At 38.3% G+C, this 17,788-nt stretch overlaps 1 protein-coding gene across 3 annotated transcripts in view; it reads left to right on the top strand.

The window, feature by feature from the left end:
• The window catches only part of golm1 (golgi membrane protein 1), a 16,981-nt gene extending 9,645 nt beyond the window's left edge, over nt 1-7,336 (top strand). For all 3 annotated transcript variants that reach the window (XM_005916189.3, XM_005916188.3, XM_005916187.3), the window contains exons 10-11: nt 4,083-4,181; nt 5,195-7,336. In XM_005916189.3, the coding sequence (XP_005916251.1) occupies nt 4,083-4,180 (98 nt within the window). In that variant the 3' untranslated portion in view covers nt 4,181; nt 5,195-7,336. The remainder of the gene's footprint in view (nt 1-4,082; nt 4,182-5,194) is intronic.
• Nucleotides 7,337-17,788: the final 10,452 nt, after the last annotated feature.

Below are 17,788 nucleotides of genomic sequence, written 5' to 3'. Positions count from 1 at the left end.
GGTTTTAGTAACGCAGTAACGCACCGTTCCTACGGGAAAGTAACGGTAATCTAATTACCGTTTTTGCGATAGTGATCCCTTACTTTACTCGTTACTTGAAAAAAGTAATCGGATTACAGTAACGCGTTACCGCCCATCTCTGGTAGTTAGTGTGTAGTGTAGTCGTGTTTTGTTTTGTGTGTCAGTTCTACTAGTGAATGTCACAGTTGCTGCAAAAAAGCCACCAAAGGCATATTGCAGTGTAAACGCTGAGTGACACACCTGCTGTCAGACCTGCAGGTTTATCCCTGTGCTGTTCTCATCTGTGTTATAGTGGACACAAACTATTTTTTGGAGTTGCATAAATCATTTTTGTGCCTTCTTATCTGATGCAGCACAGCTGATTCTTCTGTAAAGTAGTTTTAAGTAGTTATATAAAAAAACTGAGCCTTGGCTGCATTTTTAGGTAAATAGTACCATGTAACTTTGTTGTTTGCAAAACTGACAATTTTTTTTAAAAATGTACAATTTCTATTTGCATTTGAATTTCTGAAAATGATTTGTTAAATATGCTTGTGGTTTTTACAGTCAAAAATATCACTTTCTACTCGTATTTTAAATTTTGTCTGAATTTAGATAAATTGTGCTGATACAGTATGTTGAAATGAGAAAATAACAGATTAAAAACTCTTTATCTTGCCAAAGGTGAAATATAGTCAAAAACGGCCAATTATTCCCTGGACCCCAGAGGGTTAAAGGCTAAAAGCAAAGTTGTCACCAAGTACTGTTTATATTTGTGTGTATTGCTGCAGCTTTTTTGAGTATTAATTTGGTGCCTTTGGGTGAAATAATGGTAATATGAGGGACTGATCCATATGGTCACAAAGACTAGCCACTTGTTTCTGTGCTACCAAAGTTCCCCGGCTTTCATTCAAAATGTGTTTCTGGTCAGCACCTGCACATTAAACTACTTAAACATTATGAATGGCTTCAAGCTCACACTGAGGCCTGTGGGGCACAATCAGCCACTGAGACAGTACACACCCATTGAATGTGTATTTGTATATGAATATTTCATACTTTAAGGCTGCCTGTTTATTTAAGGGAGATGAACAAAATACATTGGAATTGTACGTGATAATATGACGGATGATAAATTCAATAGATTTTAAGTAGATACTTGTAAATTTTCTTATAGTCTTATATGTTGAATTGAACTATGTGATCTATTCAAAGCCTCCCAGTGAGTGCTGTTCTCCATGCCTGTCTGACTGTACATGATGGTATTAGCACAAACACTTTAAAGGTGATCATTTAGGACTTCAGCAATAATACAGACAGCAATGTAGTTAGCAATAAAACAGTTTTATTGGGAATTAACTTAAAAAACAAACAACAAACAAACATCTCCTATTTCTTGTCACACAGGAAAGAAGCATCAATGTGCTGGAAAAGCTTGAAAAGGGACTTTGAAAGTGCTTAAGAAGTGCTGAATTTGACCCTGGAAAAAGACGTATGAACCCTGATTTATGAGGTTTCAAGAAGAAAATAAAAGACAGATCTGAATGTTTGAAAATGTTTATCCTTTGAAAAATACTCAAAGGATAAATTCAATGGGTTTATTATTTAGATAAGTTGAAAATAAGTTAAACAAGCAAGTAAATAAACAAGGTAAAACGAAGTAATAATGAAAGAAGTTAAACAAGTAAATGAAGAAAAAAGGCAGAGGAGAGAAAACTCCAACAATCCCCTCTGAGCAAGCACTTGGCGACAGTGGGGAGGAAAAACTGCCTTTAAACGGGCAGAAACCTCCGGCAGAACCAGGCTCAGGAGGGGACAGTCAACTGCCGGGACTGGTTGGGGGGGTTAACAGAGGTGGAGCAAGACGAGGCTACATCAGGTGAGGAAGCAGTAGCGTCTCTCCTCCGGAACAAGTGGAACCATTTTTTCTTTTTTTTCATGCACTTTTCCACGAGCGCTTTTTTCTGCAGGATGAGATTGTCAAATTTTGGAATGGGGTTATTTTTTTAAACTGTTTTCAAACTTAACTTAAAATTTCAGTGTTTCCTGGTTGTGGACTATTGGTTAGTCCAGCCGATAAGAAATTAATTGTCACAAACATCCCTAATATTACATAACAGACGACAGAAAACAAGACAGTTTTTTTTCTACCATAGAGGTATAATAAAAGTTTTTTTAATTATCCTACTTTTTATAAAAGAGAACATTTATTAAGAATATGTATTTAATTAAAAAACTCTGTTCATCTAAAGCAGGGGTCAGCAACTTAGCGCGAGTAGCTTCGGTAAAGTCGAAAATGCACGGCGTTTCGCCGGGTACACTGGCTTCCGCGAGTGTGACGCTTATTTTGAGCGATGAAAAAATAACGAAAATATAATTTTATTTGTATATTGCAAAATCACAATAATCTTCCAATTTAGAACTACAAGTTAAAAAAAGAACTAACATAAATAAAATACACTTCAGCTAATTTATTTTCCCAAACCACGCGGAGCCGCACTATAAGGACTAAAGAGCCGCAGGTTGCCGACCCCTGATCTAAAGGGTTTAACAAAAAGGGGCTTCCTGCTCGAAATGAAATGTCCCCAGCCCCACTGGGCGATCGTGGCTCAAGAGTTGGGAGTTCGCCTTGTAATCGGAAGCCGACGCGGCTTGGACAGTCTCGGTCGTTGTGTCCTTGGGCAAGACACTTCACCCGGAGTTCGTCCTACTGGTGGTGGTCAGAGGGCCCGGTGGCGCATGCCGCAGCTGCCCTTCAGGTGCAGTGGCTGTGAGCTACAATGTAGCTTGCCATCACCAGTGTGTGAATGTGTGCATGAATGGGTGGATGACTGAACGTGTAAAGCGCTTTGGGGTTCTTAGGGACTAGTAAAGCGCTATACAAATACAGGCCATTTACCATTTTTCTGGGCGTGGGTGCTTAACTAGTTAAAAAGAACAAAAACAACCAAACAAACATCTGTCTCCTATTTTTTTTTTTTTTTTATGTCACACAGGAAAGAAGCTTCAGTATCTGATGAGACGACATTAATTTGTTGGTGTTTGTGGTGTTTTGTGCAGTTTTCTGGTTTTTCTGGGTTGTTGTTTATTTACAGTGGAGATGAATATCTCTAACAAGTTGATTTGTTCACATTTGCACATCTTAATTTTTAAGAGGAATGTGTTTTTTGAGTTTGTACACTATATGCATGTAAGGCAACAGTTTCCTTTTTCACTATTTTTGTGTGCTGCATTTTCCTCTTTTAACAAAAGGGGAACAAAAGACATTTAAGTCGAGACCTAAGATGATTTGTTAAAATTTTTACAAGGTCTTACTGAGGTGTTTGCAAAGTGAAACATGCTTTCTTCTTTTTTGGTAATGTGCTGGAAAAGCTTGAAAATTGACCTTGAATGTGCTTAAAAAGTGCTTGAATTTGACCCTGAAAAATGTGTATGAACCCTGTAGCTGATTGTCAGCCTTCCCTGGTGATTTAGTAACTAATAAGGAAGCTACTTCAGGAACTAAAGCACACTACGTTGCCAAATATGTAAAAAAAAAAAAAAAAAAAAAAACTGGAAACACTACACACTGTTTCTTCATTTGAGGCAAAATGCACTTTTGAGTACTACCAAGAAGGAGAAGTAGCAGCTGGTCATGTGGAAGAGCAAAGACTGGATGTGCTCATACACGGGGAAAGAAGGCCTGTAAGCAACTTGCTAAAAAAGCCTGAGTAAAGATACAACATTCCAGTTAGCAAATATTTTTTATACAATACTGCGCTGCTACTGAAGAGTTAAAACGCTTTAGTTATTCTCAGACAGAAGTATTATGCAGTTATTTTTTACTTTAAATTTCTGGAGAAAATACGACTTCTGAAGTGTCACTGGATATAACGCTCCATGCCAAGCTGCAGGCAAAGCGTTGTTCAGTATTTTTATTTTATTCGTGTATTTATTTTGTCATTAGACATTTTTTTTCAATATCATGATCTAACTTTGAGGCCATATTGGCCGGTAATAGTGATCATTACAAAAATAAATGTACGTTGTCATTTTAGAAAGTTCTTGTTTCTTTTTAATAACCATGTTGTACTTGTTGGTAGACAAGGTCATGGAGGATGAACTGGCTGACTACAATGGAGATGATGAGAATGAAGGGGAGCCTGAAGCAGACAAACAAGCTGAGCTAGCTCAAATCTAAGGTATACACTCAGACTCACACACTGTTGTCTTGCTCCGTGGCATTCACATACTATATTCTTCAGGTCGTGATGAAAAAAACACTGACTCAACATGATATGCAGTGTAATTGCTGAAATAATGTCCTATCAAGCACACGTTTTTGTTCAGAGAGCAATCTGAATTTGATTTTCTTCATGCTTACTTAATTTTATGAGTTTAACGACTATTTAGCATCCACCCATTCTGCATTACTCCACTGCAAATTACAAAGATGAGACATCTGGAGTTATTGATCTGGCCTTCCTTAAGGGTTTTAACCTAATGATGGACTCCTTCACTTGCTTCAGCATCTGTATGAATCTCATATTTAGTTAAAGTTGAACAGTTACCATATCCAAGTTCAACACTTAGAATAAACTCATATTTGCTTAATTATTTGTGGAATAACAAGGAAACTGGCGTCACCAGGCCCTGAAGCTGTTGATCAGCCAATCATCCAGTTGCTTTTCAGCCTTTAAAAATGGGAGATGATGTATAAAAATGACTGTATGTTCTGAACAGTTCACAGTACTTTTGTTAAACTCCTTGAATTAAAGCTAAAGGTCTGCATATTAACTTCTTGGCAAAACTGTACATGTCAAAAAGTTCAGCAAGTGAGAGACTAATAATTATTTTGAAAGACAACCCGACTGAGCTCAGCAGAATCAGGAAAGCAGCCAGCAACAAAGAAGAGAAAATATGATACAGTTCTATGTAAATATCCTGTGGTGATGAGTGTGGGAGATGGCCAGGCTGGAGCCAGGCCCAGTCATTTTACTGCAGAAACAAAACCATGAATAAACATAAAAAGGAAAAGCTACACTTGGGAACTAAAGTCTGATACAGCAGCATGTAGTAATAAATCAGTAAATAAGTACCAAGATGAAAATGAAAAGCTCAGTACATCATGCATACTGAAGTACAGACAGTTTAAGGAAACAGTTGGCACATTCGTTCACTGATGCATCTTTTTCTGAATGTATTTTTGTTGCAGGGCACAGCTTGAGAAGGATGCCGGATATCAGTTTGGGGAAACAGGATCTGCTTTACATCCACAATGCTGTAAAGGTTCAAGCAGCTCGGGGGCAAATAAACATCAAATAGAATTCACTGTATGAAAAACTGGTTAAAAGTAGCTTCCTGGATGACTTTCTTTAATCTTTTTATTTGATATTTTCTTATCATCTACTATTTAACTCATGTCTCAAGACTGTCGACTTGGAAAAACTGAATACCTGGAATTCAAACATTGTAATGACGTGTTGACTTTCACTGTTTGGCTAGTTTTCAGTGGTTTTAAGGTTTGAAAAGCTGCAACAAGTTTAAAGATCTGAGTAATTTCTGTCACAGAATTGCTCCATCTGGCCGCCGCTCTACAAGAATCAACAGCACGTTGAACAAAGCCTTAACTCACTCATAGAAATGATTTTGACTTTCGGGTCAGAGGTCAAGATATGCTAATAATTATGTTAGTTCTAAAGCGCCATTATCAAACTGTTGAGAGCTGCATTTTCAATCACAGCGTGTCAAACGTGTGAGTTTTAAATTATAATGAAATGGAATTGCTGGAAAATGCTGACACGTAGTACGTTCTTTACCTGATCATAGGTTAACATTTTGACTGTCTTTGGTCTGCGGGGCTAAATGGACTGTGCATTATGTGTGTAAGTGGAAGGGGGGGTCTGACAATTGCTGTTACATTATGAAGGGCATTTCCATGGAGCGGGGATGGCGCCTCAAGCTTTATTTCTCCTGCACTAATTTGGAAGCAGTTAGGCAAATGTCAAGTAATATTAGCTAGATGTCAGGTGTAATTATATCCAGATTATTTTCTGCCTTTTGTTGTATGCAGGTTTGTCTGCGCTCTGCTCGCTATAGAAAAATTGACTAAAGAGCTGCAATTATAGGCAGTGTTAGAAGTGTAATCACTGTAATTTTCATAACACCGTGGTTATCATTGCAAGTATCCTGACGCGTGCAGTGCAAATTTCTCTTCCTAGGCTACTTTTCATTTGCCAATTTGAATTTTTTTCTTTCTTTGGGTGGTTAAAGTACAATAGGTTTCTAATGCAGTGACATTCATCTGCCTGGTGTGACGATGGGTTTGACTGCTGGTGTTATTCAACCCACAGAAACTTCTATTTTCAATTCAAGCACCTAAAATATCCTGTACCATTGTTTTGTTCTGTTGATTTTAAAGCACACGATCTGCCTTTTGGTAGAAAGTGTGCAGCCGCCAAATTAATGTGGTCTTCATTTTACACGTAAAGTGCAGAAGCACAGACAGAATATATGTGGAGGAATGTATGAGCTGTAGTTGTTTCTCAAGCTCTGAAGCACACACAGGTAAACTAAAAGCTTCTCGGATACAACATTGTTCAGGTATCATAGATGGAGTTTGTCTACTGTATAATTTTCTGTCTAAAATCGGTTACATCATTTCTTGAAATGACTGAAATATTTAAAAAAAAAAAAGTGTCATTATGAAATTCTTGACCTAATCAGAGGTTGCAGAGCTTGGGAAGCAACTGTTCATTTCAAATTCTAGATCAAATAGCTTTGATCCTTTTAGCAACACGGACTAAGAGATGATAGTCGATAGGCAGCAGCACTATCTCATGCTTGAACATAAGTCAACATCACTCCTGCAGCAGCACTCCTCAAAACCAATCAATGCAATTTTGCTGCCTTGTTGTCTCCCTTTTGGCCCATCTGCAGGGAACTTGCGTTACAGATTTTTTTTTTTTTTTTGATTGTGTTATTTTATTTATGTTTTTTATTGTTTGTTTCAGCGTCTAACTTTGCAATCCTTGATAACTACTGCATTGTTTTCAGGAAGTTTTGTTTACTGAACTCAAAAGTATGTGTAGCCTGAGAGAATGTTTTATGATTTTTATTAATTAGATTAACTTTTATTAAAATTTGATTTGTTGGAATTTGCATTTTATTTTATTCTGAACTGCTGAACAAATTTGTGAAAGATTTTAAAAAAATCATTGCCTTTATTGACAATAAAAATGTTTTTATTTCCTCTATCGATACATTTTCATGAGGGAGTAATATGTCACAAAGCTCAAATCATATGAAAGTTTACAGGTGTAAATCCTTCAGTAAAAATGATCAGCTCTTTACAGGCTTCCATTTTCCCTGTTTCATTCAAAAGTGCTCTAATCACACCACTGCTCAACATAAAAAGAACTAATTATAAACCTATTTCTAATCTTTCTTTCCTCAGCAAAATATTTGAAAAAATGTTCATAAAAAATTGAATGAATATCTTTAGATAAGTACCAGTCAGGTTTCAGAACTAATCACAGCTCTTATTTAAAGCTTGAAGATCGAGAATGACTCACTTTTAGTTATTTTTAGTTGTAACTCTTCTCAGCTTCACTGCTGCCTTTAACACTGCTCATCAAAATATTTTAAGTCAAAGGCATCATGATTGAGTTTAACAAGCCAGGTTCTCAAATTGTAAGACTGACGTTTATGTGCTTCAATTAGTAGTTTTAGACTTGCAGAAATAAAACTTTAGGCAGGGGTACCTCAAGCTGCTGTCCTTGGTCCACTGCTCTTTAGCCTTTACATAACATTTACAAAGGTTGGTTTATACATTTAGAGAAACAGCTTGCGGCACAAAAGACTAATTTGAATGCAACAAACAACCTAGCTGGAGTTGACCTCATCTTGCAGTGTGGCAAACTTGAAGAATGTGTCCCAGCTTGTGTCTCCATCAGGGTGTCTGCAGATCTGGGTGACGCTGCAGAAGGGCTTTGGAAAAAACTTCACTGTAAACATGCATACACATTTAGTTATAGGTTTAAGCTAGTGGAAAAAAAGACATGCAATAAGCTTATTTAAGATGAAAGTGCACACAATCAGCTACTGATTAGAAAAGTATTGATTTTGGTGCTGGTTTAGCTCAGTCGAATGAGCAGGCGACCATATGCCACATGGCTGAAAGCAGCCACAGTCTTTTTTTCTTTTCTTTTTAGGTGCCAGTCTGTCATTGGTGGGTCGGATGCTGGTAAATTTGCTGGAGTGTCCAGTCCTGGGAAGATTATAGTGAAGGCTCTAGACCAGCAAACTCCCAACACATTTCAGTAGCAACAGATAGCTGATACGTTCCCTCTTAATTCCTGTGGAAGCATTAAATATATTCCTCATAGAGTTTTTTCATTAAAATCCAGTGTAAACTTTGCTTCATCTTGGAGCATGTTTAAACATGTCTTCCATCAATCACCTTCTTATAATTGAGAATGAGCTTCATTTTGAATAGTTTTAAGACTATGTTACTGTTACTGATTCAGAAAGTAAAGTAAGGTCAGGAAATGTGTCAGCATACAGTGGGGCAAAAAAGTATTTAGTCAGCCACCGATTGTGCAAGTTCCCCCACTTAAAATGATGACAGAGGTCAGTAATTTGCACCAGAGGTACACTTCAACTGTGAGAGACAGAATGTGAAAAAAAAATCCATGAATCCACATGGTAGGATTTGTAAAGAATTTATTGTAAATCAGGGTGGAAAATAAGTATTTGGTCACCTCAAACAAGGAAAATCTCTGGCTCTCACAGACCTGTAACGTCTTCTGTAAGAAGCTTTTCTGTCCCCCACTCGTTACCTGTATGAATGGCACCTGTTTGAACTCATCATCTGTATAAAAGACACCTGTCCACAGCCTCAAACAGTCAGACTCCAAACTCCGCCATGGCCAAGACCAAAGAGCTTTCGAAGGACACCAGGAAAAGTATTGTAGACCTGCACCAGACTGGGAAGAGTGAATCTACAATAGGCAAGCAGCTTGGTGTGAAAAAATCAACTGTGGGAGCAATCATCAGAAAATGGAAGACATACAAGACCACTGATAATCTCCCTCGATCTGGGGCTCCACGCAAGATCTCATCCCGTGGGGTCAAAATGATCATGAGAACGGTGAGCAAAGATCCCAGAACCACACGGGGGGACCTGGTGAATGACCTGCAGAGAGCTGGGACCAAAGTAACAAAGGTCACCATCAGTAACACACTACAACGGCAGGGAATCAAATCCCGCAGTGCCAGACGTGTTCCGCTGCTGAAGCCAGTGCATGTCCAGGCCCGTCTGAAGTTTGCCAGAGAGCACATGGATGATACAGCAGAGGATTGGGAGAATGTCATGTGGTCAGATGAAACCAAAGTAGAACTTTTTGGTATAAACTCAACTCGTCGTGTTTGGAGGAAGAAGAATACTGAGTTGCATCCCAAGAACACCATACCTACTGTGAAGCATGGGGGTGGAAACATCATGCTATGGGGCTGTTTTTCTGCCAAGGGGACAGGACGACTGATCCGTGTTAAGGACAGAATGAATGGGGCCATGTATCGTGAGATTTTGAGCCAAAACCTCCTTCCATCAGTGAGAACTTTGAAGATGAAACGAGGCTGGGTCTTCCAACATGACAATGATCCAAAACACACCGCCCGGGCAACAAAGGAGTGGCTCCGTAAGAAGCATTTGAAAGTCCTGGAGTGGCCTAGCCAGTCTCCAGACCTCAACCCCATAGAAAATCTGTGGCGGGAGTTGAAAGTCCGTGTTGCTCGGCGACAGCCCCAAAACATCACTGCTCTCGAGAAGATCTGCATGGAGGAATGGGCCAAAATACCAGCTACTGTGTGTGCAAACCTGGTAAAGACCTATAGTAAACGTTTGACCTCTGTTATTGCCAACAAAGGTTATGTTACAAAGTATTGAGTTGTATTTTTGTTATTGACCAAATACTTATTTTCCACCCTGATTTACGAATAAATTCTTTACAAATCCTACCATGTGGATTCATGGATTTTTTTTTCACATTCTGTCTCTCACAGTTGAAGTGTACCTCTGGTGCAAATTACTGACCTCTGTCATCATTTTAAGTGGGGGAACTTGCACAATCGGTGGCTGACTAAATACTTTTTTGCCCCACTGTACCATGAAGGTTGGTGGAGTGACCACATCCCAAACAATCTTGCACTCGCTCGATAAGCCTAAAAATTTATTGGTTTCTTCTTCTATTGATAGTGATTTCGTAACCCCTGCCCCCACCTGTGCATGGGGACAGTACGCTGTACTGTAAAAGTGTAAGTTGAGGATAACTGGATGACTGGCGCTTTGAATTTGTATGGCGTATCCACAAATTGTATTATTATGCATATACCGTAATATGGTATATTTTCATTCTTGGTGGTTGGACTTTTTTTTTTTTTTTTTTAAACTTTCTAAACTTTTGCTGTAGCTGAGGGCATGTACGGTTACATGAAACCCAACTGTGGGTGTGTTACGCCCTCTAGTGGTGTAATTGTGCATTGGAATGCCGTGCTGAATGCTTATAACAGGTCAGCTCTCTGACCCACGAGGTTGTGTTCTGTTAACATTTAAAGAAAGCACTCACTAAAGTCTTTTCCCATTTACTATAAACAAACAAACCAAAAAGAATTCTCAACGTCTCACAGAATTTCAACTCCTATCTTTTTCAGCTTATCTCTTTAGAGATCACCACAAGGGAATTATCTGCCTCCAGCTCATCCTATCCCTAACATCTTCTTCCTTTGCACCAATCTTCTGCATGTCCTTCTTGACTACATCCATGAATTTCCTCTGTGGTCTTCTGTTTTTCCAAGTGCCTAGCAGCTCCATCATTAACATGATTCATCCACTATCCCTCCTCCACACATGTCCAAACCTTGCCTCTCTAACTTTGTCTCTGAAACATTTGACCCGAGCTGTTCCTCTGATGTACTTAATTAACAGAACAACATGTTAGTAATTAGGGTTGATAAACTATTATTAGCCTAAATAAATTACAGAAATAAATAATTTGATACTTTTGTCTTTGTACGTGTGACAGAGTAGGCTGTATGAGCTGACCAGTTGAGTAGTAGTAGAGTAAATGAAATATAGGAGTTTCAGCTGGAGCCTCATAGAAGGTCCCTACAAGAGACAGCTGAGGTGAGCTGAGCACACCTGCAGCCAACACAAGGTGCACACAAACACAGTGAGTGAGAAAAAACAGGTGAACTAAAACTGTGTCAGCTGCAGCCACAAGGACGATTGGGCACAGGACATGTCTGACTTCCTCGCTCTATTGGTTCACATTAAACAACCACATGATCAGATCAAATTTCAACACAAAGTGTAAAGTAGGTGTGAATCTTGATATTGGGTGTGTCTCTGTATCTTGGGCAGCACTGCAGCACAACGCTTTCTGTAGTTCAAACATTACACAGAGCTCAACAGAAACTGTTAATGTTTAACCTCTTCATTTGTTTGAAATATTGCAGTAGTTTAACAGCTATCAGAGCTCTGTGTGTGTGTGTGTGTGTGTGTGTGTGTGTGTGTGTGTGTGTGTGTGTGTGTGTGTGTGTTTTCAAGTGACTCTTTCAGTCATTGATCAATGGTCTTTGATCAGTGGTTATTGATAAATGGCCATGACAATTTGCATGTCAATGATCAAGAAACTGACCTCACAGCCCATTGTTTGTCAGTGGTGCTAATTTCAGTCATTATGCAAATGTACTCTAAACCTGCAACCCTGAATAAAACTATTTTAAAAATATATGGGATGTATGGATGTTTTTAACTGTGAAGCATTAAAGTTATTCCGGTGGTCTTAAATTAAAAAGATGAAATTTGATGTGATAGCAGGTGCCCTTTAAGAAGTTTTCCAAAATTATAACTCTCCAAAATGGTCACAGGTGCAGCTGGTATGCAAAACCCCGCTACCCTGTATTTTAGTACACTCCTTCCCATTTCTCCTATCTTCTTAACTCCCACCTAACAGTACATGTAACTGCCATGTTAGGCAGGATGGTCAAAGTGAAGATTGGCTTAAATAACCAAGTACCATTTTTGAAACAAGTTAAAGTTTTTTTTAAAACAATTTTTTAGGATCCCCCCAAAATCTTGAATGGGAGAATTTGGGTTTAACTGTCATTTCTTTCTGTTTTCCATAAAAAAAAGTTTCACATTTCAGCCACACTCCCACTTCATAGAGAACATAGTGTGATATCAAGCTGACCCATTGTTAAATTAGCACTGACAAATCTGTAGAACAAGGCACCTTCATTTATGTAAACTAAGTAAAACTCCAGATCATAGTATGTGCTAGAATTCTGTTTTGTCGGATCACATTCAGTTTTGATGATAAACTTGCAGAGACATTGTTTCAGCAACCTTAGTGTGTAGGGTCTTGACATTTATTTCCATCCAGATTTACACTGATTTTTCTCCCAGTTGTGTATCTCAATAGTGAGTCTGTGTGTTTTCACACAAAGCACATCCCAAGTTTCTCAGTGAGGTTAACGCCTGGGTCATGTGCTCCCTTAACTGCTCATTTACAATTCAGTTAAGGGCAGTCAAACACTTCACTGTTTTGTCTTCACTGCTATCATCATCTGTGTCCAGTCTTAATAAATAATTTTTACTATGAGCCTAAATAAAAGTGGTAAATAATCCAATACTTATGTCTTTGTACATGTCACAGAGTAGGCTGTATGAGCCGACCAGCTGCAGAGTAAAAGAGATAAAATAGTTTCAGCTGCAGCCACAAGGAAGATTGGGGGCACAGGATGTGTCTGACTTCCTCGCTCTAGTGTCTTACATCATACAACCACATTATCAGGTCAAAATTTAATATAACTGTGAGGGTTAATATTGGCTGTGTTTTTTGTATCTGCAGAAAATTTGCAGAACATTTTCTGTAGTTCAAATATCACGGATTTGTTTGAAGTATTGCAATGATCAGAGCTCACCTGAAAAATTCTAGAATAAAGTGTGTGTGTGTGTGTGCGTGTGTGTGTGTGCGCGTGTGTGTGTATACTGTTGGTTTGCTGAATGGGGAAGCTTTAGAGATTGCAGGGTTGCAATAATTTTAAATCTTTTAAAGTATGTAATATATGTATATTTTTACATATTTTTTAGACATATTTACATATTTATATTTTCCCCTCATATTCATCTTCTTCTGGAACAATGTGTAGAGTGAAAATGTTTAAATCTTCTCAGACGTTAATGGGGTTACTTGGATTTTTGCTTGGTTTTGTTCTCTACTCTGTGAGATTTAGTCACATAGCAGAGAGTGAGAAGGGGATTTCTGCAGAAGAATTACTGTAACATTATAAAAAAAAGTATGGTAACATATTTCCTCATCACTTGGACGCTTGAAGTGTACATCAGCACACCTGCAATTTCAATTACCCTGAACCTGAGTTCAGTGTGGTGACTGTGAGGTCTCCTTGTTTTAGTTTATAACACATTTTAAAATCAGAGGTTGATCCAAGTGATTTAAAGAGAGACGAAATTCCAGGTCTTCAAAAAACTAAGTTTCAAAAGGTATGAAAAGCTCAAAGGTGTGTTTTGCTGTGGTAATTAATAATTAATTGTAGAAATCACAGTGGTTTAGTGGTCATTAAAATATGTTCATCTCATAAGTAATGAAGCATTACTTCCCCTTACAAAAGCTGCCTTTATAAGTTGACAGTATCAGTACTAGTAATGGTAATACTGGCCCTGTATTTACTTGGTATTGGATAAGTATCCTCCTGAAACCCAGCCTATTCACTATGTCCACTATAGTGGCCCCAAAAAAGTTAAACTTAAAGATACCCATTTTTCTTGGTTTTCAAGAGGATACCAAATTTTACAGTATCATAACCACTAGTCACATGTGAGGCACTCCCGTCCAAACTACCTTAATAATAAGAACCAATCACAGCTAAGCATCCCTCCAGGAGGTCCACCTTGACACCAGTGCCTGTGCTGGTTGGTCCGACAAGCAGAATTCAACAACGTGTGGGACTTCAGCAGCTGTGCTGCAAACAGAGGTGGACTTAAGCAGAGCTACTGATACTTGCACTAAACACACAGTAGAAGTAAAAGTGAAAAGTACAGGCTGTGAAATGTCTTTAAAGTAAGAAAGTAAAAAGTAGCTCCTTGAAGGACAATTGTGCCATCTAATATAATGTAATATAAAAATTATATTAGTTGTTGAAATTTCCCAATTCTTTGAATCTTTGGGCTGAAGGAAGGACAATACTCGGTGTATAAATGCTCAATCAACAATCATTTATTTCCATACAATTCAACACAAAGAGCATTTAGAACCATCATGATGGGGAGACATGCCTGAAGAGGATCACAGCAGTCTCAAAATGGTGACAGGTTACTCAGCTTCTTATAGTCTCTAGTGGCCCCCACCTAGTCGTAAAAGCCAAAACATTACATTCTTTCTCTCTTACGGCGCCTAAGTTATGACCTCGGCTCCCTGTCTTTCTGCTCTTCTGAAAGGTGGGGTGGTCTGTTTCTTCTATTATCTGCACAAGGTCCTCTGCACACAACATTCTCTTCATGATTCAGCAGTATGAAATGTCAAGAAACAGTGTAACACATTCAACAGTGTCGAGTAATACAGGTCAATCCAATAGATCTAATGATTTTCACACTCTTTTAAGTCAGAAGTATAATGCAAACTAAGACTACATACTGATCACACACTCTATGTTAAAGGGTATAATATGATCTACAGCAGTATCATACTTCAACTACTTTGATTACATATATAAGGTAACATATGATAACAGAATAATATCACATAGTACACAGGAATACAAATGTTGTTTAAATCTTAATTTAATTTAATTTCTAACACTGGACTAATACGAGCATTTTTAGTTATTTTCCAGTGTTAGAAAATCAACACTGCTGAGTGTTAGTCATTGTTAATCTTTAAAACTGACTAGATTACTGTTAACAATGTAACACTGTCAAAAGTGTTCATTAAAAACTGTTTACTACATACTCAAGTAAAGTACAGATACCTGAATGGTCTACTTAAGTACTGTAACAAAATATTTTTACTTCATTACTTCCCACCTCTCGCTGTAAAGCAAGTAAATCTGGTGATGATTTGTTGGCTACAACACTTCAGCCATTCTAAATCTTTCTGAAAGTGACGAGGGCACAGGTGACGTGAGAGGAGGTGGAGAAGGAAAGTTAATGCTGCCACCTCTGACACACTGAGCCACAGATTCACACACTTCTCACACTCAGTCACACATCCATTAATTTTCTCATGTAGGCTGAAACAACAAACAAATTCATCACTCATAACAAAGTTATTGAGAACATCAGGGGGGCAGAGAGAAATAATTACAGCTCTGCGATGGTGTAAACATAAAATCACACAGCTGCTCAGAGCCGACCTCATGATGCCCAGTCAAAGATCTGAGGTTATTATGTCCGTGCGATATCAAACTGTAATCTAGTAAAAGAAATACACTGTATATGTATGCAGTGCATATTACTGTTGTAACATTAACAATAGGTGAATTCATCATTCCATACACAATAATGTGAGGACTGTGCCGCTAATGTTATTTCATAAATATGAACCCATCTCTTGAGTGCATTTTCTGTAATTTCTCTGGTTACAATTAGTTGCTCTTGTGCCACAATAAGAGGAAAATGATAGAGGTTCATGTATTATGTTGTGTCTCATGTTCAATGAAATCTAGTTTACATTTGAAAATGCTACACAGAATAGTTTGTAGGAAAGAGTAAGTCAGTGTCGATGAATACAGTGAAATCCCAAAAATGGTGTAAAAGAAAAGTAATTATTAAAATACTCAAAAAACAAAGTACTGCAAAAATGAAAACAGAAATTAAAAAAATAATAAATAACTTATTTTTATAAAAAGGTGCTGTTAACACTTTAAAACCAAAAAAATTCAGACATCCAAGCAACGTCCCTGATATATGGTATGTACATTTATATATGAATTCCTCACTTGCCCTTTTGGTGGTCTTTATCCTTCAAGCTCGGGTCCTCAACCAGAGGCCTGGGAGTTAAAAGATCCTACACAGTATTTCAGCTGTTCCTAGGCCTGCTATTACCAGTTTTCTTTTACCTTGAATAGTGGTTCTGATGCTCACAGTCCTCAGCCTCCTTCCTTCTGCTTAGCTTACAGTCTCAGGATGCTGGATTTGGGGTGAAACCCTCCATGCAAAGTAAGGAGCTTTCTTGTCTTGATGTCAGCGGCTTCTGTCTGCTCCCAGATATTTGACAATCTTCACATCATAGGTGTTAATCAACTTAATCAACCTGTTCGTCCCTTTCAGCTGACTCCTCTGGACTTGCCTTACTCTCATCTGGAGGCGCACCTGCAGGTAGTTGACAAGGAGCAGAGGACTGTAGTTGCGATAGATATGGCGCTTCCAGTAGGCAGCTGGAAGATGTGGTCCCAGTGGTAATGGGAGCATTAAGAGCGGTAACCAAATTGGAAGAGTGGCTCCAGCAGATTCCAGTTTGAACATCAGGTCCCTATCCAGAAGAATGCAATCCTAGGAACAGCCAAGATACTGACAGGACCCTCAGGCTCTGTTAGAGCTCTAGTATCACACACAGACTACTCCCCACTGGGTGAAAATAAGATATATATAAATATAATAATAAAATAATTTTGTTTATCAAATGACCATAGATAAACAGAAAGTACATAACAGAGTCAGGATCTTAACAGTGGCACTGGGATGTAGGGATTTCCCAGTATTGTAAACCTTTATATGTTGTGTTGCACATCTATTCCTGGGTTTAAGGTTTATGCTTATTTCACATTAAGGTTTTTAATGAAGGCGAAACCATCAGTTGTTTCACGGTGTGGTGGCATGCAGAGAGGATAGGTTGACACCTTATCTTCCCCTTCTGTTTGTGTGTGCATGTTAAATGCTTTGCTTTGTGCTCGGGTTGTTTAAACTGATTACTGAACTATGCAATTAAATGAAATGAAATTTTCGCTCTTCATGTACAATGACTAAAGCACCGAGTGGAGGGACTATTTGACCTGTCCACTGGGGGCGCTGTCTGCCCTTGTAATATCTATGTTGTCTGAGCAATGACGTATGATTTCTAGTGTTAACGATGGATTCAGAAATAACTGATTGGTGGAGAAATGCATACTGACTGTTTTGTTGGCTGTGTCTGCTGCAAACGCTGCTACTGAACTGCTTAATTTCCACAAAGGAAGTTTGAATGAAATAAATGTGACAATGAAAACAGAAACTAAGAATGATGAAGCTGCGGTTGCAACATGAGGCTTTAGAAAAAGAAAGTGGAAGGTTGTAAAAGGAGCTTAAATGCAAATGAATGCAATCAAATATCTGATACCTGCAATGCTTATGCAACAAAGTGAAAAAAGTCAGTAGTTGAAAACTGTCAGCTGTCTGATACTGCCTTAATGATTTTGCTGTGCAGATTCAGTCTCTGCTTTAGCGGCTCTGGAGTGTATTGTTTACATATTCACCCAGCAAGTGAAAGATCCCCCGACACACTTTTAAATGGAAAGCTTAAATGAAAATTAATTTGATAAAAGTCAACTAACAGAATAAGTAATAATATTATGGTGAATGATGAAACGTTTCTCCATCCAGATGAACAGAATCAACCTTTTGGGAATATTATGAATCGTTTGTGGCCTTTAGTTTTGTGCAGATGTTCTGCTCTGTGTAGAAACTTACTAAATAGCTATATTAGCTCGTGATGTTAGATGTGTTATCACTGTAATTTTCATAATGCTACAG

Source organism: Haplochromis burtoni, unplaced genomic scaffold, assembly GCF_018398535.1.
Source record: "Haplochromis burtoni strain Fernald_Lab_line unplaced genomic scaffold, NCSU_Asbu1 Contig_18, whole genome shotgun sequence".
Classification (NCBI taxonomy): Eukaryota; Metazoa; Chordata; class Actinopteri; order Cichliformes; family Cichlidae; genus Haplochromis; species Haplochromis burtoni.
The sequence above is the reverse complement of the archived record's forward strand: the minus strand, read 5'-3'. Positions and strand labels throughout refer to the sequence as shown.